The following is a 23,437-nucleotide window of genomic DNA, read 5'->3' as shown; positions in this document are numbered from 1 at the left end:
GGATGTTGTGAAACTTGAAAGGGTTCAGAAAAGATTTACATGGATGTTGCCAGGGTTGGAGGGTTTGAGCTACAGTGAGAGGCTGAAATGGCTGGGGCTGTTTTCCCTGGAACATTGGAGGGTGAGGGGTGACCTTATAGAGGTGTATAAAATCATGAGAAGCATGGATAGGATCAATAGACAGTGGGGGAGTCCTCGGGTAGGGTAGTGCAGTTCTATAGGGCATTGGTTGAGGGTGAGAGGGGAAAGATTTAAACGGGACCTAAAGGGCAACTTTTTCACGCAGAGAGTGGTACGTGTATGGAATGAGCTGCCAGAGGAGGTGGTGGAGGCTAGTACAATTACAACATTAAAAAGGCATCTGGAGAGTATATGAATAGGAAGGGTATATGAATAGGAAGGGTTTGGAGGGACATGGGCTGGGTGCTGGCAAATGGGACTAGGTTAATTTAGGATATCTGGTTGGTATGGATGAGGTGGACTGAAGGGTCTGTTTCCGTGCTGTATATCCCTATGACTATGACTTGGACAACATCCAGGCTTCTGATAGTAAGTGGAAATGCAAATTTCTGCCATAAAAATATCAGGCAATGACCATCTGTAATGAAAGAGAACATAAAGCAATGCTCCCTGACATTTAATGTCTTTATGATCGCTGAATCCCCACTATCAACATCCTGGGGATTACTACTGACCAGAAACTGAACTAGGCTAGTGAAATAAACACAAGAAAAGGTCAGTGACTGGGAATTCTGTGGCGAGTCATTTACCTCCTGACTCTTCAAAGCCTGTCCACTAACTGCAAAGGACAAGTCAGGAGTGCGGTGGAATGCTCCCCACTTGCCTGTGAATGAGTGCAGCTGCAAAGAGACTCAAGAAACTTCACACCATCTAGGATAAAGCAGCTGGCTTGAACAGAATCCTATTTGCTAGTTTCATATTCACATCCTGCAGCAGTGACACCCTGTGACAGCTGCATGGTCTATCGATGAGATGCACAGCAGTAACACACCAAAGGTCCTTCTAAATTGCACCTTCCAAACATTCAACCTTTACCAGCTAGAGGGAATAGTACAGCAGATACAGGGTAATATCACCACATTTATGTTTTCTCTAAAGCACACCATCCTGATTTGGAAATATATTTTGCTTCCTTCACTGTCTTTGGGTCAAACTCTTGGAACTCACTCCTATCAATGCTATGGGTGTCCCTACACCACAAGGACTGCAGCAGTTTAAATATAAAACAGCACATTACCTTGTGTTGGATCAGTTTGGTGTTCCAGACTCTACCAAAGTGGCATTAGTCAGAAAGCTAGTGGATGCCATATTCAGACTGTGCTCATCCCACCTCCTCTGGTCTGAGGCCCCCTGTGAGGGAAAATAGCTCTCACCCACCCTCTACAACTTGCAGCTTGCTGTGCTCAGAAGTGTCTTCCAGGCCATAGTTAGTGATTGCGGGGATGCTGACAGACTGATGGATCTGATGTTGGGCGTGTGAGGTGGAACAGAGGTGAGTAGATGGAGTTGAGGCACAGATCATCCATGAGCTAATTCACCAGCGGAAATACTGCAGAAGGGAGGAATAGCCAGTTTCTGGTCATCTTTGCTTTGGATATGTTTCAGATATCTGGAGGCCAGAAGTCCCCTTTAAAAAAACCCAAATATACACGACAGAGCCATCTGTGCATAATCATCTACAGTGTCTTTCTGAGGTACATTGCTGTATTAACACAGTTAACTGCACTTCATATAAAACACATCTGCTTAAAGAATTTCATTAGGGCAAATCAGGCATGAATTATTTGTTTAGATGAATGTTTTAGCTTTATTTTTCCTCTCTGAAGGATCATTAAGTGTGATGTGACCTCAGTAGAAATCTGTACTCTCCTTCTCATGGTACGGCTTTAAAACTGTCTTACCTCTCTTTGTTCTCAATAGATGAATGACAATTTCTTAGCTCCCAGGAGTTAACATTGATGAAGAAGTTTTCTTTATAATAGCTGCCTGACTGGGCTTAGAAGTCTAGCAGGAATTTGAACCAGAAGTGTGACATTAAATTACAGCCCGGTGCAGAAAATGACTCAGCATCTACAACATATGCTGTGTCATTAATCGACCCAAAACCATGCAGTCAATTCCATCCAACTCCAGCCCTTCACAGATAAGTCATTCTGTCTTTCAATCTAAACCAGGTTATCTCATTAGGTGGCCTCTTGCTGTCACAGATGCCTAACACCACACGGATCAAACTAATTGCTTTTTAGGCTGCACTGTCCTGGATTTTAGCTTCTGGGCGATTTTATAAAAAATGTGTATCAGTGCTTAAGGCACATGAATTTCCCACTGTGATTTTAAAATGGAATATTTTTGTACGACCTCTAAAAGAGGATAAACTTGGAATGTTATTAGTTACAGGACAAAGCAACAGTTTGGTATTTTACTGGGTTAATAATTCAGAGGTTCCGATCCCATGTCAGGCTAGAAATTGGTCCACACAATGTTACAGTTGAAGATTACAGTTAATGAACCATCTATTGCCATGCAGCTAGAGATCTCACAAACTTGTCTTTCTGATTGTGACATTAGTCTAAGAATGTCCAGCACTCCGAGCTGCCTGAGCCCTTAGGAAGGAACCATGTAGCAACCACAGAGAGCACAGCCAGCCTGCTGCTCTTAATGACAAATCTCCTCCTTTCAAAAGGAAGCTGCACTGAAATCGACAGAGGCTGGACTGGAATACCAGCCCTGCGGTTCTACACAGGGATAATGAAATGCCAATGCAGCAAGGCAAACCCTGTGTTCACTGATCTGATACTGGTGGTGGAGATGAACTGAAGATGAGAGGCAGTGTTACTCCTGGGCATGACATGACACTACCAGCGGGGAGGTTTTTAGCGTGTGCAGGGAAAACCCAAGAGAGTGCCCCTCTCAGACGGCAAGTCATGGAGGCACAGCCAGCATTGGCCAATGGTGCAAGATGCTCTGTGCAAAGGGCATCCACTGGCATTCTGTATTCATACTGTATGCCTATTGACTCATAATTGCCCCCTGAAGTGGGTTAGTAAAACACTTCGTTATTCTTTTACCTCAGGTTCGTTAGAGATGGGAAATAAACGGCCACATCCTGAAAATTAAGTCTTAAAAATGGACTGTATTGAAAGGTCATAGATTCCTTTAATTAAATCAGCGCTGCTGAACTCTGAAAACTATAATCCTAGCTGTCAATTGATACAACGATTTTAAACTATCTTAGTACCGTAGAACACATGGCTAATAGTCTTTTGGAGTCCATACGTGATATCTTTGACTGTAATCTTTAATGCTACACTTAAGATCCCAGTTTGCCCAAGGAGACTTTCTCTTGAATAAATTGCAATAACATAGCAGAAAGGACTGAATGGCTTCCTTGTGTGTTGAAGGTCCTTCTATAATTGACTTTTTGAAGTAGTTTTTGGCTCTTTGTAAACGCCAACTTGCTGCAGAGCGCTGAGAAAATAATGTTTCATCAAAAAACGGCATGGAGCTTGGATGGAGTCGCACAGAATTGACAGAGAATGTTCAGAGAGGGATCACATGGCTTAGCTTAGGGATGGAATAAGACTATTGCGTTTCTGTACTCAATGCGAGACAACAACAACCTGCTTGAGAAGTAACAACCCATTGCTTTCTTTCACTGTGTTGAGAACTCTGTACAGCAAAATGAAAACACCTCAGATGTCAGCTTTGCCACTTGTACTCTGGAGAAGATTTGTTGAAATCTACCACCACCATCTCCAGGAAAGACAGTTCAACCAGTGAAACATGCCAGTGTCAACAGCTTGTGTGTGCAGAACAGCTTTTGACACAGCACACCATTTGTGACAATCCACAACTTATATTTTTTTCTTGAGTTTAACTAATTTCAAGTTTAAAGTCATTTAAAGTTAGCACTCTGCAGAGATTTCATTTTTCTTTGTTTCTCCCCAGAATTGTGAACGTTTGTGTTTGTGTGTAGTAGATTTTTAAAGGAGTAAGTATATGTATTTTAAAAAAGCATAATCCAAGCTCCTTGGCAATCTTTGAATAAGTTTAATTTTGGTAATACACTAGCTATCTATTGTTGATGAAAGAAACCTGGCTGATTTGTTCTTATTATTGAATCTGATTCAGTCAGAGACAATTGGCCATATCACCAAGCTGGTTATATTTAATGTTTGTGTCATCAGTGGAGGAGTGGGATTAGAAAAGGAAACTGTGACCCCTCCAACGTCAATTGTGACAAAGTGTTAATCAGGTTTAGATTAGATTCCCAACAGTGTGGAAACAGGCCCTTTGGCCCAGCCAGTCCTCTGAAGAGTAACCCATTTCCCTCTGACTAATGCACCTAGCACTATGGGCAATTTAGATTAGATTACTTACGGTGTGGAAACAGGCCCTTCGGCCCAACAAGTCCACACCAATCCTCTGAAGAGCAACCCCCAGACCCCATTCCTCTATATCTACCCCCTCACCTTACACTACAGGCAATTTAGTACGGCCATTTCACCTGAACTGCACATCTTTGGACTATGGGAGGAAACCCACACAGTCATGGGGAGAATGTGCAAACGCCACACAGACAGTTACCAGAGGCTGGAATTGAACCTGCAACCCTGGTGCTGTGAGGCAACAGTGCTAACCGCTGAGCTACCGTGCCACCCTAAGGTTCATCATGACCCTAGCTATCACTTGTGTTATTTGATCTTTAGCTTTTATTTGTATTTTTTGTCTTTTTCACGGTGTTAAAAAGAATATTATAGTTCAGGAGGCCATTCAGCCCATCAGGCCTATTTCAGCTCTTTGAAAGGGCTGTCCAATTCAGTCCCCTCCTCCAGCTGTGTATGGCTGAGTCTGGACATAATTGTGATTCTTCACAGCGTAAGCCAGCTGGTCTTTTTCTCTGACATTTTTATAACTTACAGTGCGCAGAATAATTTACTCATTTCCATGGATAGTTTCCTAATGTCTTTAGCACAACATGAATCAGTACCTGGTGGCTAAATATTTCCTTGGTGAGGAAGCGATTGAGGGGAACGTTCCCGTCTCTGTCAGGCTGCAGGAGGACAAAGCGACCCCAGTACCTCTGCACCTCTGGAATGGTCACTGGAAGAGTAAACATCAGGCAATTGAGGGATACTTTCACTTTATATTTTCTTCACACCCAACACCTCTCAGTGAATTCCCCTCTCGTGCATTATGCACGCTGCAGCCTCGGCTTTAATGAGCCTTGTATAACATTAGCACAAGAGAACTTCCATTGCACGGATGTATTAGTTTGTTCTGGGAATGCAGCAAGGAGTGAGTGTTTGCCTTTAGCAGTGTTATTCCTGTCTGTCAAACAAAAACTGCAGGATTTGAAGTCCCAATTCAGACAGTTCTGGCTTGAACCAGTACATGAGCACTTCCACACCCTCCCTCCCTCTAAACTCATTATACTGGTTGTGGAGGCGATAGAATCCTCACAGGGGTGTTGGACTAACCATCATGCAGGCTTGTAAGGTAATGATTAGACAGAGGGAAACAGTGTGCCACATCAAGCACATATTATGCCTGCCCTCAACTGATGTATGTTTTAAGAGCACTGCAACCTGACAGGGTATTAATCAGGCCTTCTGCACTCCTCTCCAAGGGTATAGTTGCAAAGATGTGAAACAATAGCAAGGCTGCGTGCGAATGTTTCTTTTTGATAGTCTGCCTATCACACTGAAGGAAGTAGAAATTGATTTGGTTTTAACAGTTTCTCAGGTGCATCAGTGGGATAGCCCAATGAAGCCCTTAAGTAGCCAATTAATGGCAACGTAAAGGCTTCATCCCATGAGCCATCCCTCCCACTGCTACTTTACTCATGCCATGGGAGGTCCTTGCAACGCGGAAACCTTTTAGCATTTATGAGGGGCTGCTCTGAGTGTGTGTTCCCTCAAGCCTGAAGTGGTCTCAGATAAATAAGGACATCCACCTTTTCAGTCTAACTAAACGAGTCTTGTTGAGTAAACAATATGATGCAGGGATGGAGAACCTCCTTCCCTACCATGGCCTGTCAAATCCAGTCTACAAACCTTCCTCACCCACCTCAGTAGGACCTGCAAACCTCACCCTTACAAAACCCCATGCTTACTATGAATCCGTGCTCCTTTTCATTGGATTGTCCTGTAATTCCAGCAATGGCCACCACTTCTGGCAGCCCTTTCAGCTTGGACTTCATCCTGAGATAGGGGCCAAAGTTTCACCTTGAAACAATAAATACTGCTTGTATATGGGTCTGGAAGGGTTAATATTTGATTTAGAGCAGTGAGCACCATCCACTATGATAACATCACAGGGACTCGGTCAGAGTACAGGAGGAGCTTGCAGGAGACAGACCCAGGGCTAGTTTGTAATCTGTGAATAGTTGCAGCAATGCAATGTCACCCTGTTTACTCAGTAAGATTCATTTAATTTAGATCCAAAAGATGGATATCCTCATCTATCGGAGACTGCTTCAGGCTTGAGGGAACACATACTCAGAGCAGCTCCGTGTCAAATTGTTGAGGGTAAATATGGCGGGTCAGCTTGCCATTTATAGCTGAGTTTTGGGATGATATAAAATCCAGGAAACCTGCGAGAGAACCAATTTGGCATGGTTTTAATAATGTGCTGAAACTTACGAGTTTGATGTCTTGTTCCAATCTACTGCAGAAACCTTCCTACTTTCCAACAGTGTACTTTTAACACCATTGCAACCTTTGATAGTTTATGAATTGTTTACATCTTATCTCATTTTCATTTGCTTTACCTTCCCACTTTTATTTTTTCTTTCTATATGAGAGTTACAGAGTCACAGAGTCATACAGCAAGGAAACAGACCCTCTGGTCCAATTACTCCACGCTGACCATGTACCCAAACTAAACTGGTTCCACCCCTCTGCATTTGGCCCATATCCCTCCAAACCTTTCCTAATCATGTCCTCATCCAAATGTCTTTTAAATGTTGTAACTGTACCTGCATCCATCATTTCCTCTGGCAGTTCATTCCACATATGAACTGCTCTCCGCGAAAAAAGATTTCCCCTCATGCCCTTTTTAAATCTTTCCCCACTCCCCCTAAAAATATATCCTTTGGTTTTGAATTCCCCCACGCCAGGGAAAAGACCTTGGCTATTCACCTTATCCATGCCCCTCATGATTTTATAAATCTCTATAAGGTCACCCCTCAACCTTCTACCCTCGCAGTGAAAAGGTCGTAGCCTATCATTATATCTCAAACTTCCCACTTTTGGCAACATCGAGGTTAACCTTTTCTGAATCTTCTCCAATTTAATAATTGAATTGCATGGAGTTAATTTTTCATCTGTATGTTTCTGATCTTCATCACTCAAGATTGGTGGCTGTACCTTCATTTGCTTAGGCACTGTGCTCTTTCCTTAATGTCCTCCTTTTTGAAGGAGAAAATGCTCCTTAAAAACTTTGTCTTTGACTAAGCTTTTGGTATCCTGTGCAAATATCTCCTGATGTGCCTCAAGGTCACATTTCATTTGATATTGCTCTTGTGGAGCACTGCAATTAAAGGTTATACATGAATGAATGAATGAATGTTGTGACCTACTTGGCTCCATGAAATGAGTTCATGCAGCACTGCGCCAAGTCAAGTGCATGGGGGTCAAGATGGCAGCTCACCATAACCTTCTGAAGAGCAACCAGGAATTGGCGATGAATTCTAGTCCAGCCAGCCAAGCCCACATCCCATGAATAAAGTTTGAAATATGAAGAGGTTTTCAATCATATCTGAATCATATTAAGAGATTGATTGATAGGAAGAGCCAGTACACCAAAACTGGTCACCAGTTGGTGTGATGAGAGGGGATTTAGTAGGCTCACCTATGCTATCATTGAGAGAAGAATTCAGCTTTCCTTGCTCTAAGCTTAATACACTTTTGTGAAGGTTACAGAATACAGAGAAATCTATAATCTTGGGATTAATACCATGTCATTCCACACTCTCTCACACACTCACAAGGCAGCCAAGACAAACTTTTACCGAAATAAAGTTTTTGTGAAATTTTTCACCCAGCCTTTCCTCAATGCTTTAGTAAGACATCTCAGCAGGTAGTTTGAGAATTTAAATAAACTATTTCAGTCGAGCTGACTGAGCATTGGCTGATTGTGCTTTGAGGAAAATTGTATGTCAAGTCCAAGCCTTTTGGAAAAGGCTGAGGTATTCATTTAAAATCCTTAATGAATGTGTGGATAGCACAAAGGACAATTACAATTGATAAATTAGATGAAAGAACAACTTTTATGTATTTTGCACAACTCCAAGATGTGATTTCTGACCAATTGAGCACTTTTGAAGGGAGCTTCCTGTAGAAAGAAAAGCAGGAAACAAGCTAGCCAGTATGAGCAAAGCACACTCCAAGAGACAGTAACATATAGAACATTACAGCGCAGTACAGGCCCTTTGGCTTTCGATGTTGTGCCGACCTGTGAAACCAATCTGAAGCCTAACTAACCTACACTATTCTATTCTCATCCATATGCCTATCCAGTGTCACTTAAATGCCCGTAAAGTTGGCGAGACTACAACAGTTGCAAGCAGTGCGCTCCCCACCCCTACTACACTAAGTAAAGAAACTACCTCTGACGTCTGTCTTATATCTATCACCCCTCAATTTGAAGCTATGCCCCCTCATGCTAGCCATCACCATCTGAGGAAAAAGGCTCTCACTGTCTAACCGATCTAATCCTCTCATTATCTTGTTACGTCTCAATTAAGTCACCTCTCAACATTCTTCTCTGTAAAGGAAACAGCCTCAAATCCCTCAGACTTTCCTCATAAGTCTTTCCCTCCATACCAGGCAATATCCTAGCAAATCTCCTCTGAACCATTTCCAAAGCTTCCACATCCTTGCTATAATGCGGTGCCCAGAACTGTATGCAATACTCCAAGTGTGGCCACACCAGAGTTTTGTACAGCTGCAGCATGACCTCATGGTTCCAAAACTTGATCCCTCTACCAATAAAAGCTAACACACCGTAAGCCTTCTTAACAACCCTATCAACCTGGGTGACAATTGTGAGGGATATATGTACACGGACACTAAGATCTCTCTGCCCATCTACACTACCAAGAATCTTACCATTCACCCTGTACTCTGAATTCCTGTTACTCTTTCCAAAGTGAATCACCTCACATTTTTCTGCAATAAACTCCATTTCCCACCTCTCAGCTCAGCTCTGCAGCTTACCTATGTCCCTCTGTAATCTACAACATCCTTCAGCACTATCCACAACTGTACCTACCTTAGTGTCATCCACAAATTTACTAACCCATCGTTCTACACCCTCATCCAGGTCATTTATAAAGATGACAAACAGCAGTTGACCCAAAACAAATCCTTGCAGTACCCCAGTCGTAACTGAACTCCAGGATGAACATTTCCCATCAACTACCACCCTGAGCCTTCTTTCAGCTAGCCAATTTCCTATCTAAACTGCTAAATTGCCCTTAATCCCATGTATCCGTATTTTGTGTAGTAGACTACCATGGGGAACCTTATCAAACGCCTCTTACTGAAATCCATACACATCACATCAATGGGTTTATCCTCATCCATCTGTTTGATCACCTTCTCATAGAACTCAATAAGGTTTGTGAAGCACGACCCATCCTTCACAAAACCATGTTGACTATCTTTAATCAACTTATATCTTTCTGGATGATATTAAATCCTATGTCTTATTACCCTTTCCAACACTTGACCCACAATCGACGTAAGGCTCAATGGTCTATAATTACCAGGGTTGTCTCTACTCCCCTTCTTGGACAAGGGAAGACCATTCACTCTCTTCCAGTCTTCTGGCACTATTCCCATAGACAATGATGACATAGAGATCAGAGCCAACGACTCACAATCTCCTCCCTGGCTTCCCAAAGAATCCTAGGATAAATCCCATCTGGCACAGGGTATTTATTTATTTTCATACTTTCCAGAATTTCTAACACGTCCTCCTTGTGAACCTCAAACCCATCTAGTCACATAGCCTGTTTCTCAGTATTCTCCTTGACAATTCTTGTGATTTTGCATCAAGGATAAATACTGGCCAAAATGCAAGAGATGACTCTTGCTGTTTTTCAAACTAGTGTCACTAAAACCAGCTCAGAGCACAAGCAAAATCTTGATTTAACTTTTCATTTGGACGACTGCATCTCTGATGAAGCAGGACTGCCACATATTGCGTTAAATTGTCAAAATAAATTTGTGTCTAAATTTCTGGAGTGGGACTTAAATCCATAATCTCAGGGGTAATCATGTTATCGATTCAGTTATGGGCATTATTAAATGTGGCTTTGATATTGTGAAAGGTATAACTTGAATTTTGTGTTAAAATTCTTATATGGACATTAGAAATTTCAATTCCTGAAAAAGCAGTGGAGGATGTTTTTGTTATGAGCGTGAAGTCATGTGATGGAAAAATTTAAACTATGAGTACCCCCTAAACTGTTGAGTTTTTATGTGACAGCAAGGTACATGAAATAACTGCACTGAGGCTGGCATCCCATCACTAAGTCAACCTTTATTTACTAGTCGAGAGTGTGATGCTGGAAAAGCACAGCAGGTCAGTTAGCCTCCGAGGAGCAGGAGAATTGATATTTCAGGCAGAAGCCCTTCATCACTATTTTGAAAAAGAATTATATCTGTTACCTGAGCTAATATTTATTCTTCACTCAAATTCGCTGAAACAGATTAATGGCTATTACTGCACTTCCGAAGGGCCTGTTTCCACACTGTAAGTAATCTAATCTAATCTAATTATATCTGTTACCTGAGCTAATATTTATTCTTCACTCAAATTCGCTGAAACAGATTAATGGCTATTACTGCACTTCTGTTTACCTTGCTAGATGAAACCTGACAGTTTTGTATTCTACATTGCAACAGCAGTTACACATCAAAAAAGTACTGCACACTTCTGCTGACACGCCCCCCGCAGATCCGACTGTCATGAGGACGAACGATCAGTCCTCAGCAAAGGACTCACCTTCATCCCCCTCCGCCCACGCATCAATAAATTTAATACACGCCGTGATGTCGAACACTTCTTCCGACGCCTCCGAGCTTACTTTCACAATCAGGACTCCCGCCCACCTTCCGAGGACCCTTCGCCCACCTCTAACACACTATATCCACCTGGACACCCCGTGCTGGCCTATTACCTGCCCTCGACCTCTTCATTTCCAACTGCCGCCGGGACATTAACCGTCTCAACCTGTCTACCCTCCTCCCCCACTCCAACCTCTCACCCTCACAACACGCAGCCCTCCAATCCCTCTGCTCCAATCCCGACCTCACCATCAAGCCAGCAGATAAAGGGGGCGTAGAGGTAGTCTGCCGCACTGATCTCTACACCGCCTACCACCCCTTCGACCATGATCCCATCCCCCATCACTAAACCATCATCTCCCAGACCATACAGAACCTCATCACCTCAGGAGATCTCCCACCCACAGCTTCCAACCTCACAGTCCGGGAACCCCGCACTGCCCGGTTCTAGCTCCTTCCCAAGATTCACAAGACTGACCACCATGGCCGACCCATTGTCTCAGCATGCTCCTGCCCCACTGAACTCATCTCTACCTACCTTGACACTGTCTATCCCCCCTAGTCCAGGGACTCCCCACATATGTTCGAGACACCACCCACGCCCTCCACCTATTCCAAGACTTCCGTTTCCCCGGCCCACAACGCCTCATCTTCACCATGGATATCCAATTCCTCTACACCTCCATGCGCCATGACCAGGGCCTCCAAGCCCTCTGTTTCTTCCTCTCCTGACGTCCCCAACAGTACCCTTCCACTGACACTCTCAATCGTTTGGCCGAACTGGTCCTCACCCTTAACAATTTCTCCTTCGAATCCTCCCACTTCCTCCAGACCAAAGGGGTAGCCATGGGCACAGCCCCAGCTATGCCTGTCTCTTTGTTGGCGATGTAGAACAGTCCATCTTCCGTAGTTACACTGGCACCACTCCCCACCTCTTCCTCCGCTACATTGATGACTGCATTGGCGTCACCTCATGCTCCTGCGAGGAGGTTGAGCAATTCATCAACTTCACCAACACATTCCACCCTGACCTTAAATTTAACTGGACCATCTCTGACACCTCCCTCCCCCTCCTGGACCTCTCCATCTCCATCAGTGACGACCGACTTGACACTGACATTTTCTACAAACCCACCGACTCCCACAGCTACCTGGATTACACCTCTTCCCACCCTACCTCTTGCAAAAATGCCATCCCGTATCCCCAATTCCTCCGCCTCCGCCGTATCAACTCCCAGGAGGAGCGGTTCCACCATAGAACACACCAGATGGCCTCCTTCTTTAAAGACCGCAATTTCCCTTCCCACGTGGCTAAAGATGCCCCCCAACGCATCTCATCCACATCCCGCACCTCCGCCCCCAGACCCAACCCCTCCAACCGTAACAAGGACAGAACGCCCCTGGTGCCCACCTTCCACCCTACCAACCTTCGCATAAACCAAATCATCCGCCGACATTTCCGCCACCTCCAAACAGACCCCACCACCAGGGATATATTTCCCTCCCCACACCTTTCCTTATGAAGAGAGGTTGACTGAGCTCGGACTTTTTTCATTGGAGAAAAGGAAGAGGAGAGGGGACCTAATTGAGGTATGTAAGATAAGAGAGGCATAGATAGAGTCGATAGCCAGAGACTATTTCCCAGGATAGAAATGGCTAACAGAAGGGATCATAGTTTTAAGCTGGTTGGAGGAAAGTATAGAGGGGATGTCAGAGGCAGGTTTTTCACACAGAGAGTTGTGAGAGCATGAAATGCGTTGCCAGCAGCAGTTGTGGAAGCAAGGTCATTGGGGACATTTAAGAGACTGCTGGACATGCATATAGTCACAGAAATTTGAGGGTGCACACATGAGGATCAATGGTCGGCACAACATCGTGGGCTGAAGGGCCTGTTCTGTGCTGTACTGTTCTATGTTCTATGTTTATAATAATCCTTGCACTTATGGGCAATTGCAATTTCTGAGACTGTTTTACATTTTACATTTCTTTCTGTCCTGGCAAAACCAAACTTGATGTGTGCAAACAAATATCTGCAGAGCTTTACACAAACATTTGTTTAAAGTCCTGAAAGTAGGAAGAACTACTCTTGGTGTGAATATCTTAAACATGTTGTACAGTTGGTATTCCTAACAAATTCACCCATTGTACTCTTTGCTACCTTCCCCCACCCTCCTCCATGACCTATCACCTCCATCCCCAACCCCATTCACCTATTGTACTCTATGCTATTTTCTCCCTACCCCCACCCTTCTCTCATTTATCTCTCCACCCTTCAGGCACTCTGCCTGTATTCCTGATGAAGGGCTTTTGCCTGAAATGTCGATTCTCCTGCTCCTCAGATGCTGCCTGAACTGCTGTGCTTTTCCAGCATCACTCTACTCCAGAATCTGGTTTCCAGCATCTGCAGTCATTGTTTTTACCTAGCACACTGAAATGGCCTGAAAGGCTCTAAATAAATGTATGTCTTTCTTCCTATTGTGGCTCCCGAGTGGAATTACAGGTACGTGTTAACTAAAATGTAAACCTTTTAAAAACAGGACTTGAACAATATTCACACATTGCAGTTGTAATGCATCTTCAATGTAATAAGCCAACTCAAGGTACTGGTTTCCAGTTGGATTCATTCCATGTGAATGACTTGCTTTAGGCTGTAGGCCAACTGAAGGGACTCCTTGCCCAACACAGATGTCCATAAAAACAAGGTGAACATCACTGACAAGCTTGCCAGAATGTTTTCTTAAAAATTAAGTTAATTTTCACTTCTTCTTTGAGGCTGCTTCCTTCGTGATGCTTTAATGGACAAATGAGTAAATCGTATCCTGATTTTTATCCAACGACTTCTGCTTGCTGGCAAAAACCAAGCACAGGACAGGCTTAACTTTTGATGCTCTCAAATTAACATGCCAAGTTCTTGTCAAGGCTCATTTCCAAGTGTTGAAGCAAAAGTGCATTTGACGTCTGTTTTTGGAACTGTCTCCCTCACAAGCTGCCATTGTTTAGAGCAACAGGATCTGAATGTATATCAGTTTTAAAGTTCATTCCTTTAACTGTCAACATTTTGGTATGTGGCTCTCCAATAGTTACCTTCTTTACTGAATCCTGCCTGGATACGCCGACACAAAATGGATTCACTCAAAATTTCACAGTGAGTCCTATCAAAGTTTGAATCCAAAATAGTATATGCATCAGAACTGTCTTTCTTTTTTTGTCCTGGAGTGGCATTGGTTTGATGTACTTTGTACTTCTCAATTAAAAGCTAACATAGGATCTTGATAATGTCCCGGTGAATAGTATGCATTGTTTTCGCATTATTCTGTGAATCTTTGATAACTTCTCCCTATGTTTTCCTGTTTATATTAAAAAATAATTGATACAATGAAGCTGCTTTGGTAATTAAATATTTTTTGCGATGTGAGTAATGCTTTTAAAATGTCACAAGATTTCAGATTCAAGAGTTAGGATGCAGGTCTTTTGGAACCGAAGAAAACACAGCAAACGTCTCTAACCCACTGCCTTCTGAAGTAGAGGACTATCTCTGGTAAAATCACCACAAAAATCAAGGTGTCAAAGCTCTGGAGAGGCTGTTGAAGAGATTCACTAGATTGATAACTAGGGAAAAGGGATTTCAGTTATGTGAAGAGACTAGAGAAGCTGGTGTTCTTCTCCTTGGAGGAGAGAAGGTTAAATTTCATAGAGAACTCCAAAATGACGAGGAGGTTTGGTCAAGCAAATAAGGAAAACTGTTTCTGTTGGATGGCAAAAAGGACCATTGATTTAAAATAGTTAGCAAAGGAGAAAATACACATTTTCTTTAGTAATTTCAAAAGAGAGTTTAAAGAAGAAAAACAAAAAAAACCAAAGATCCTCAGACAGCACCTTCCAAATCCACAACCACTTCCATCTAGAAGGACAAGGGCAGCAGATACTGGAAACACCACCTCTTTTTAGTTCCCCTCCAAGCTGCTCACTGTTCTGTCTTGGAAATGTATTGTCATTCCTTCATTACCGCTGGGTCAAAATCCTGGAATTCTCTCCCTAAGGGCATTGTACACCATATGGGCTGCATTAGTTTAAGAAGGGCAGTTCACCACCTCCTTCTCAAGGGCATCTAGAGACGAGTAATAAATGTTGGCCAGCCAGCAATGCGCATATCCATATGTAAATTGAAAAGGTGCATTGGGAAATGAGCATGAAAATTTGACAATTGGATAGTCCTTTCAAGGAGCTGGCACAGGAATGATGGTCCGAAGGGCCTTTGTTGTAAGATGCTATGAGTCAACAATCACCCTGCATGGAAAACCACTTGTCCATAATAGTTGTTTTCTGGTAATCCCAACAGTGCATTACTGATTGACTCATATAGGAAATAATTGCCACATTCTGTCTGCAAGTTTAATCAGACACTGCAAAGACAAGCTTCCTTTCTAGACTCTGGTCTTGAATTTATAATACCTTCTCTCCAGCATGGCCATGAGACCAGTTCCAAGGATAACTGATTGATCATTCTGTGCTTTTTGTTAGTGGACAGCACATGTTCTCAGAATTCTTGCCTGCCTCCAAAGGCCATTCCAAGTCAAAGGGCATTGCTTGAAGCTCATTAAGTTTCTTATTAGGACACTGTGATCTTAGTGAGAGATTCCCTTTGGCAGGAAGTATTTTTTCTTATCATAGATTTTATTCAGGCCGACAGGCATTTTTTATGTTGGTGTTCAAATGCGTCCAAACTTTGGCAGTTAAGTCTGTTCTTCAAGTTTTCCATCAGTTTATGAGACAGATTTTAAGTGCACTTATTAGCTAATTGTAGTCAGCATTAATGACCTATAGACCCACTCTGTACTTTAATCAACTTGCTCGCGTTTTGGACCAGATGATGTGCTTGCACCAGAAAAACATTATCAGCAATAGAATAGTCTCCTAGTGGTTCATCAACCCCCAAAACAAATTTGTGATGTTGAGGATGCAGATGTTTTCCAGATGTTGGTGCTTTCATTCAGGAGTCTTTGTTTAGCCAACTGAGAACTTCAAATGCTTTGTCTAAAATCTATTGCTTTTCATAAGCACGTTGACAATATCTTCCAAACCTCTGATCCCTATTATCTGCAAAGGAGGAAAATGCATAGGGACACTACCACCAGCAGGTTCCCCACTAAAGCATGTCACATTCTCACATTCTCACTTTAAACTGTATTGCCATTCCTTCACTGCTGCTGGATCAACATTCTGGAATGTCCTCCCCCTGACAGCGTTGTGGGTGTTTTAGTCTCCGTTTCTGAGGAAGAATGCTCTCTCTCGAGGGAGTGCAGCGAAGGTTTCCCAGGCTGATTACGGGGATGGTGGGACCGACATATGAGGAGAGATATGAGGAGATATGAGGAGAGGTTAGGATTGTTTTCACTGGGGTTCAGATGAGTGAGGGGGGATCTCATAGAGACTTATAACATTCTAACAGGACTATACAGGGTAGATGCAGGAAGGATGTTCCCAATGGTGGGTGTGTCCAGAACCAGGGGTCACAGTCTGTGGATTTGGGATGGACCATTTCGGATGGAGATGAGGAGACATATCTTCACCCAAAAAGTGGTGAGCCTGTGGAATTCATTACCACAGGAAATAGCTGATGACAAAACGTGGAATGTATTCAAGAGGTGGCAAATGGGATCAAAGATTATGGGGAGAAATAGGATTAGGTTATTGAGTTGGACAGTCAGTCATGATCGTGATGAATGGCAGAGCATGCTCGAAGGGCCGAATGGGCTCCTCCTACTCCTATCTTCTATGTTTCTATGCCTCTAAAATGCATCAGTTCAAGAAGCTGGTCACCATCACCTTCATAAGGGTACTTAGAGATGGACAATAAATGCTGGTTTACTCAGTGCTGCCCGCACACTGGGAAAAGATAAAGTAAATAATATGTTCCTACATTTTTATGATGCTGGTCATCTCCAGTTTTGCACTTTTTGGCTTCTTGGGCTATTTGTTCAACATAGCAGTAAGTGTTAGAGTGATTGGCCAGTTTTACCAGCCACAATGCCCAAAGATTGTTTAAAAATCAGCTCTTACAATCAATAACTTTAATGCAGAAATGGCCATAAACACTCTTTCTCACTCACACTTACTTTGGGGAATTACTTGGAATTAAAAATGGAGTGAAGAAAGGTAAAAAAACAAAAATGCATTTATGGATATTTTCTTGCCGACCTGTTCAAAGATGCTATTACACACTTCGGGAAGAGGTGGGAGTTGAACAGGGACCTCTGAGCCCAACGTATGGACTCTACCACGGCACCACAAGGGCCTCATAAAAACCTGGCTTCATATGATGCCTTTTGTAACCTCAGGATGGTCCAAAACACACTATAGCCAACGAAGGTTTGAAGTCTGGTCATAGTTTTAATTTAAGAAGCAGTGTGGGTACAGCAAGCAGCAGTATGCACAAAGTAGACAATGACCAGATAATCTGTTTTAGTCATGTTGGTGGAGGAATTAATATTCTGAAGAAGAGTCATACCAAACTTGAAATGTTAACTCTCCTTCCCTCTCCTCAGGTGCCATATCTGCTGAATTTCTCCACCATCCCTTGTGTTTCTTTCAGATTTCCATCCTCTGCAGTATTTTGCCTTGACTCGAGTGGTTAATATTAGCCAGGACCTCAAGAATGCCATGGGATAATTTGGTGTTCACTTGAGAGAGGGCAGTTAGAACCTCAGTTTGATGTCAACTAAAGTGCAGTACCTCTGACAGTACCTCAATCCCTTAGGACTGCATTGATGAATCAGCCTGGATGTGTGTTGAAGTGGAACTTGGACCCAAAATCAGAGCGACAAATGGTCTGGAAGCTCTTCAATATTGTTGTATAGGCTTACATGAACATTTCAATTTCTAATCCACAAGATCAAGCTCAAACTTCAAATGCCAACTGTACACCTGACCAGAAGTAGAGGGTAGATGAAAATCAAATTCTTCCAAGTTTCTGACCTTTAACGTTTCACTAGTCCCCAAATCAGGTGATGGAGAGGATAATTAATGTTGGTCCCAATGAGCTATTAGGAAAGCAAGCATATCTCATGCTATCAGAATGCTACTTTGTTTGACATATACAGCAAACTTTTAATTTTTTAAAAAATGAACAATAGATAGACCAACCCTTAAATGCAAAGGTTAATGGAATTCAGGCTGAAAGGACACAAGAACACATGCCCGACTGTTCTAGACTGGAATGTCAAAGTGTTAAGCACTTGAAGGGATTGATCCCATGTGTGTACTTAGCATAATTTATTGTGTAAGATATTAAATTGCTAATTAACTTCATTAAGGAAAAAGAGCTTGAGGATAGAAGCAGTGAAAAATAAAATTTGTTTAACGGATCCAGAGTGAAAATAAGGTGAGTGACATGGCCAAGATTTGTTCAAATTTGCTGCAAAACCAAAACACACATTTGAATCTGTAATTTTATGACATATAGTGTTGACTAATTCTGTTTTTTTATTCATGGGAAGAGGGCATTGCTGGTTAGGCCCGCATTTATTGCCCGGGGGCAGTTGAGAGTCAACCACATTGCTGTTGGGTCTGGAGTCACATGTAGGCCAGACCATGTGAGGCTGGCAGTTTCAGTCCCTAAAGGACATTAGTGAACAAGATGGGATTTTCTGACCATCAATTCATGGTCATCATTAGATTGTATAATTCTAGATATGTATTGAATTTAAATTCCACAATCCATCGTGGCGGGATTCAAACCTGGGTCCCCAGGACATTATCTGGGTCTCTGGGTTAAGAGTCCAGTGATAATGCCACTCGGCCATCACCTCCCCACTAATGACACCAAAATAAGCCGTAAGAACCATAACAAACAGAAACAGCAGTCGGCTGTTCATTCCCTGAGCCTCTTCTGTCATTCAATAGGATCATGGCTAATCTGACATTCCTTGTGTCCACTTTCCTGCCTTTTCCCCATAACCCTTGATCAAGAATCTATCTATCTCAGCCTTAAAAATTCACAAGGACTCTGCCCCCACAGATCTCTGCGGTAAGGAGTTCCAAAGACTCACAACCCTCTAAAAGAAGAAATTCCTCCTCATCACAGTCTTAAATTGGCACCCCTTTATTCCATCCTGGACTCTCCCATGAGGGAAACATCCTCTCAGCATTTACCCTGTGTACCCCTTAAGAATCATTATGTTTCAATGAGGTCACCTCTCATTCTTCTAAACTCCAGTGAGTTGAGTCCAATTATATTTAAATTTTACTCATAAGACAATCCCTCCATACCAGGGATCATCTTTTCTGAACTGCCTCCAATGAAACAATATCTTTCCTGAAATAAAAGGACCATAATTGCCCACAGTACCCCACATGGCTCTCACCACCACCTTGTACATTTGCAGTCAGACTTCCCTACTCTTATACACCACACTCCTTGAAATTAGGGCCAACGTTCCAGTAGCCTTCCTGATCACCTGCTTCACCTATCTGTTAGCTTTCAGTATTGTGTTCAAGTACCCCCGAATACCTTTGTGTTGCAGCTTTATGCAGTTTTTCATCCATTTAAATAATACTGTTCTCCCTTCCAAAATGTACAATGTCACATTTTCCCACATTATACTCCATTATAATCAAGTAATGCACCAACAAAATCCGACAGTGAAGCTAGCTGAGGAGAATTCGTTTCTGACTAACTCGCAACGTCTCGCCAATTGAAGTGATTTTAAAATGGCAAAAACTCTGGCCGTGCTGTAGACTCCAGGAAGTCCTGGGATTCCACTTACTTTGACACGCCTCTGCGTGTGAGGTGATCCAGTTTGCCTGGGATGGGTCAGTGAACTCCAGGAGTAACTGTCCTCCACTCTGATGGAAAGTACTTGAATAGATGCCCATGGTCAGAGAAAGGGATTCAGTTATGCGAGATTGAGCGACAATGAGAAATTCTGCATGTTAAAATTAAAGGAAAAGTACAGAGTTATTAAATAGTTGTGTATTTTATGAATTCCAACCAACCCCTTGCTCCATCCCAAAGCTTCAGAAAGCCACATTCTCAACTGACTAATTATGACAATCATTTCAAGCCTTTCCTTTCACTAGCTTATACCATCTGACACATTAATCGTTCTTTTTCTTTGATCTGATTTATTTACATGGTTCATTAATTTAAGGTGTACTTGAGTTTATCACCTCTGGAGTGCGTAGTGTAGAAGAAAACCATTTGGCCCATCATTTCTGCAATAAATTAATAAAGCAACTGGAAATGAAGTCCTCCCTGCTCGTATCCCCGTGTCATCAAATTTTGATCCATTTTTACTTTAAAGTAGATAATGGTCTCTCTTTCACCATTGACCCTTGACTCCTATGTTGATCAAAAAGCTCAACTTTGAACAATGACCCAACCTCCACTGTGCTCCAGGGAAGAGAATTTGACAGACGAGTGACCTCCTGAGAGAGAGAAAAAAATTCTCCTCATCTCCATCCTCAAAACAAGATGCCTAATATTTTTTAAAATGTGGAAACATCCTCTCAGCAAGTCCCCTTAGAATCTTACTTGAATCAGAACATGGCATGTGGACATAGTTGGTAAGGCTCCATTTAGTTGCTGATCCCAAATTACCTTTGAATTGAATGGCTTGCTGTGCCATTTCAGAGGGTAATCAAGACAGAACTGTCAAATTCATGTTGCTTGTCGTCTGCGTGTGTGGCTACTAGGGATAGCTGTTGTGTCGTTTCGTGGCTAGTTGATGTTCGTGGATGCGGATCGTTAGCTGTCTTCCTGTTTGTCCTATATGGTGTTTTGTGCAGTCCTTGCATGGGATTTTGTACACTACATTAGTTTTGCTCATGCTGGGTATCGGATCCTTCGTTGTGGTGAGTTGTTGTGTGAGAGTGGCTGTTGGTTTGTGTGCTGTTATAAGTCCTAGTGGTCGCAGTAGTCTGGCTGCCATTTCAGAGGTGTTCTTGATGTATGGTAGTGTGGCTAGTCCTTTGGGTTGCGGCATGTCCTCGTTCTGTTGTCTTTCCCTTAGGCATCTGTTGATGAAATTGCGAGGATATCCGTTTTTGGCGAATACCTTGTATAGGTGTTCCTCTTCCTCTTTTTGCAGTTCTGGTCTGCTGCAGTGTGTTGTGGCCCTTTTGAATAGTGTCTTGATGCAACTTCGTTTGTGTGTATTGGGGTGGTTGCTTTCATACACACAAACAAAGTTGCATCAAGACACAGGAAGACAGCTAACGATCCGCATCCACGAACATCAACTAGCCACGAAACGACACGACCAGCTATCCCTAGTAGCCACACACGCAGACAACAAGCAACATGAATTTGACTGGGACAACACTACCATTATAGGGCAAGCGAAACAAAGAACAGCCAGGGAATTCCTAGAAGCATGGCACTCATCCACAAACTCCATCAACAAACACATCGACCTGGACCCAATATACCGGCCACTACAGCGGACAGCTGAAACTGACAACTGGAAGCGGCAGGGACAGGCCACTATAAATGCCGGAGGAAACACCACAGAAGCGCTTCACAGGAGGCTCCCAAGCACTGAGGATGTCACCTAGACAGGGGAAGAAACGTTTGCAACAAAAACTTCCAGCTCGGCGAACAGAACCACAGCAACAAGCACCCGAGCTACAAATCTTCTCACAAACTTTGAACAAAACTGTCGTGTAAGTGTAGGCCGGACTGGTTCAGGATGATAGATATCATTCCCTGAGGATATTTATGAACGAGATGGGTTTTAATGACAATTGCTTTATGTTTACCATAACTGAGGCTCGCTTTCAATTCCAGATTGTATTAATTGAACTTAAAATTCACCAACTGCCAAGGAGGGATATGAACACATGTCCCCAGTACATCGGCCAGGGGCCTCTAGATCACCAGTCCAATGTCAGTATCACTACCTCACCATGATTCAATTAGATTATCTACAGTGTGGAAACAGGCCCTTTGGCCCAATACGTCCACACCAATCCTCCGAAGAGTAACCCACCCAGACCCTTTTCCCTCTGACTAATGCACGTAACACTATGGGCAATTTAGCATGGCCAGTTCACCTGACCTGCACATCTTTGGATTGTGGGAGGAAACTGGAGCACCCGAAGGAAACCCATGCAGACAATGTGCAAACTCCACACAGATAGTCACCTGAGGTGGGAAATCGAACCCAGGTCACTGATGCTGTGAGGCAGCAGCGCTAACCACTGAGCCACCGTGCCACCCATCTACCCAAGGTAACTCCTTTATCCTGACCATCAGTCAAAACAAAACTTCTCTTAACTGTTTCTAATGCAGTTATATCATTTGTTAGGTAAGAAGACCAAAACTGTGCACCATACTGCAGATGTGGTCTCACAAAGGTCCTGCACACCTGTGACAACTACTTTGAGACTTGATTTCCTGCACCGTAAACACCAACATTACTGTTGCCTGAATCACTTGCCATAGATGCATCCTGGCCACTCACTGCATAAAGAAGCTTTCCCTGAATTGCTGAATGAATTTCAGCGTGATTCTGGGCGAATTTATTAGTGGGCCTGGTTTTGGACTGACCTACACATCTCCATGCCCATCTACCCACAAACCCCTTCATGTTTTTGGTGGTCTACAATGAATAACTCCAGTCTTTCCCATAGCTGGGTGTCCTTCTGTTAGTTCTTATAACCTCTCAGTTCTGATTCCCCTTTTTGCACCCTCTCCAGTGCCATCACACTTTCAGGCACCAGAACTACGCACCCCACGCATACAAATTCTTTGGTTTATCATAAGTGTCTCTCCAACCATTGCACAACAACAACAACAAAAAGCAAGTCCTTGTCAAAGTTAAGATGAAATAGCATAAATTGAATGGGAAGCAGTGTAGTTCAACTTTAGCCTGCCACACTGGGGTTTGATGAAGGCTGAAGGGAGGGTCGAGATAACTAGCGTTTCTGAGCGTTCAAACCAAGAACCGTGCCCCCCCCCCCCAGCACCGAGACACAGCCCCGAGACACAGCCCCACAATCGCTCACCCAGCTCTACCGCCGGCTCTTTCAGGAACAGCAACTCCGTGCGGCGTCTTGTCACCATGGAGACGGTCAACATAACTTCGTTGCCTTCCCGAAAAAAAAGACACTCAAACCAACCCATTGGATTCATTCCAGAGAGCCACACCTCTCCTGCAGGTGCTGTCTTCATCGCACAGTGCCTCTGAGCCTCTCTCACCCTCTCCCAACCTCTGTCTCGCCCCGTTCAGACACCGCTTTCCCTATCACATCGCCCTATCGCCGCAGAAAGAGACCATTCGGCCCATTCATGGGTGCACCTGTTCCATTACCCAGTCTCCTGCCTTTCCCCTACGTTC

General features: G+C 43.3%; 1 protein-coding gene across 1 annotated transcript in view; it reads right to left on the bottom strand.

The window, feature by feature from the left end:
• LOC122539256 overlaps nucleotides 1-23,178 on the bottom strand; it is a 67,495-nt gene extending 44,317 nt beyond the window's left edge. The window contains exons 1-3 of the mRNA XM_043673957.1: nucleotides 23,106-23,178; nucleotides 19,865-20,023; nucleotides 5,012-5,124 (exon numbers count right to left, since the gene is read on the bottom strand). Coding sequence (XP_043529892.1) covers nucleotides 5,012-5,124; nucleotides 19,865-20,023; nucleotides 23,106-23,178 — 345 coding nt within the window. The remainder of the gene's footprint in view (nucleotides 1-5,011; nucleotides 5,125-19,864; nucleotides 20,024-23,105) is intronic.
• Nucleotides 23,179-23,437: the final 259 nt, after the last annotated feature.

Source organism: Chiloscyllium plagiosum, chromosome 32 (assembly GCF_004010195.1).
Source record: "Chiloscyllium plagiosum isolate BGI_BamShark_2017 chromosome 32, ASM401019v2, whole genome shotgun sequence".
Lineage (NCBI taxonomy): Eukaryota > Metazoa > Chordata > Chondrichthyes > Orectolobiformes > Hemiscylliidae > Chiloscyllium > Chiloscyllium plagiosum.
Note: the sequence above shows the minus strand (reverse complement) of the source record. Positions and strands in the feature narration are given on the sequence as shown.